The 989-nt window shown below is 66.9% G+C and overlaps 1 protein-coding gene across 1 annotated transcript in view; it reads right to left on the bottom strand.

Moving 5' to 3' along the window:
- Positions 1–712, bottom strand: part of KRT19 (keratin 19) — a 4,131-nt gene extending 3,419 nt beyond the window's left edge. Inside the window, exon 1 of the mRNA XM_006924640.2 lies at positions 189–712. Coding sequence (XP_006924702.1) covers positions 189–605 — 417 coding nt within the window. The 5' untranslated portion in view covers positions 606–712. The remainder of the gene's footprint in view (positions 1–188) is intronic.
- Between the last annotated feature and the right edge of the window lie 277 nt (positions 713–989).

Here is a 989-nt window from a genome sequence, read left to right as displayed (position 1 = left end):
CGCTTACTGCCCCATTGTCCTACCTATCCTCACCTGTCCCCTTCTCTGCCCCACCCTGCGGCCCTCCCACGTCCTAACGGGCTCGCTCCCGCCCCGCCGAAAGCGGGCCCCGGCGCCTGGGGCCTCGCCCGGCCCGCAGGGCTGGGTTTCCGTGGCAGGTGCACTTCCCGCTCCCGGCCGCCGCCCACCTTGTCCCGCAGCTCCTCGATGGTCTTGTAGTAGTGGCTGTAGTCGCGGGCAGGCCCGGGCCCCTGCTTCTGGTACCAGTCGCGGATCTTCACCTCCAGGTCGCCGTTGGCCGCCTCCAGGGCGCGCACCTTGTCCAGATAGGAGGCCAGGCGGTCGTTGAGGTTCTGCATGGTCACCTTCTCGTTGCCCGCCAGCAGCCTGTCGGACCCGACCAGGGCGCCCGCATAGCCGCCGCCGTAGCCCCCGGAGGAGGACGAGGACACAAAACGGGCGGAGGACACCGACACGCCGCGCCCGCCCGATCCCCCGTGGATGCTGGGCGCACGGTAGGCGCCTCCGGCCCCGAAGCGCACGGTGCCACCGCCCAGGCCCCCGAAGGACGAGGAGGCGGACGACTGGCGATAGTAGGAAGTCATGGCGAGAGAGGGTACTGCGATCCTGGTCCGAGGAGCTGCAGTCGACAGGAGTGCGGAGGATCTCACCTGGAGCCTTTTATGCCCGGGGCGGGGTGGGAGGGAGGGGGAATGGCGTGAGGGCGGATATCTGAGCCCCGAGGAATGTGCAGACTCCAGAATCCAAATACGGCACTCTCCCCATTGGTCAGTTCCTGGCGGCTCTGCCTCCAGCTCTCTCCTCCCAAAGGCCAGAGGCTCCTGCCCTGCGGAAAGCTGCCCCACCCAGCCCACTCCCGAGCCCAGACCTCACACTCGTTCCTATCTCTGCCCCATCACACACATACTTAGACACCCAGTTCACGTCCTGGACTTCCCTCATTGAGAAGATCACCTCGAGTTTGACGC

Source organism: Pteropus alecto, unplaced genomic scaffold (assembly GCF_000325575.1).
Source record: "Pteropus alecto unplaced genomic scaffold, ASM32557v1 scaffold98, whole genome shotgun sequence".
Taxonomy (NCBI): Eukaryota; Metazoa; Chordata; class Mammalia; order Chiroptera; family Pteropodidae; genus Pteropus; species Pteropus alecto.
This window is presented reverse-complemented; position numbering and strand designations above follow the sequence as displayed.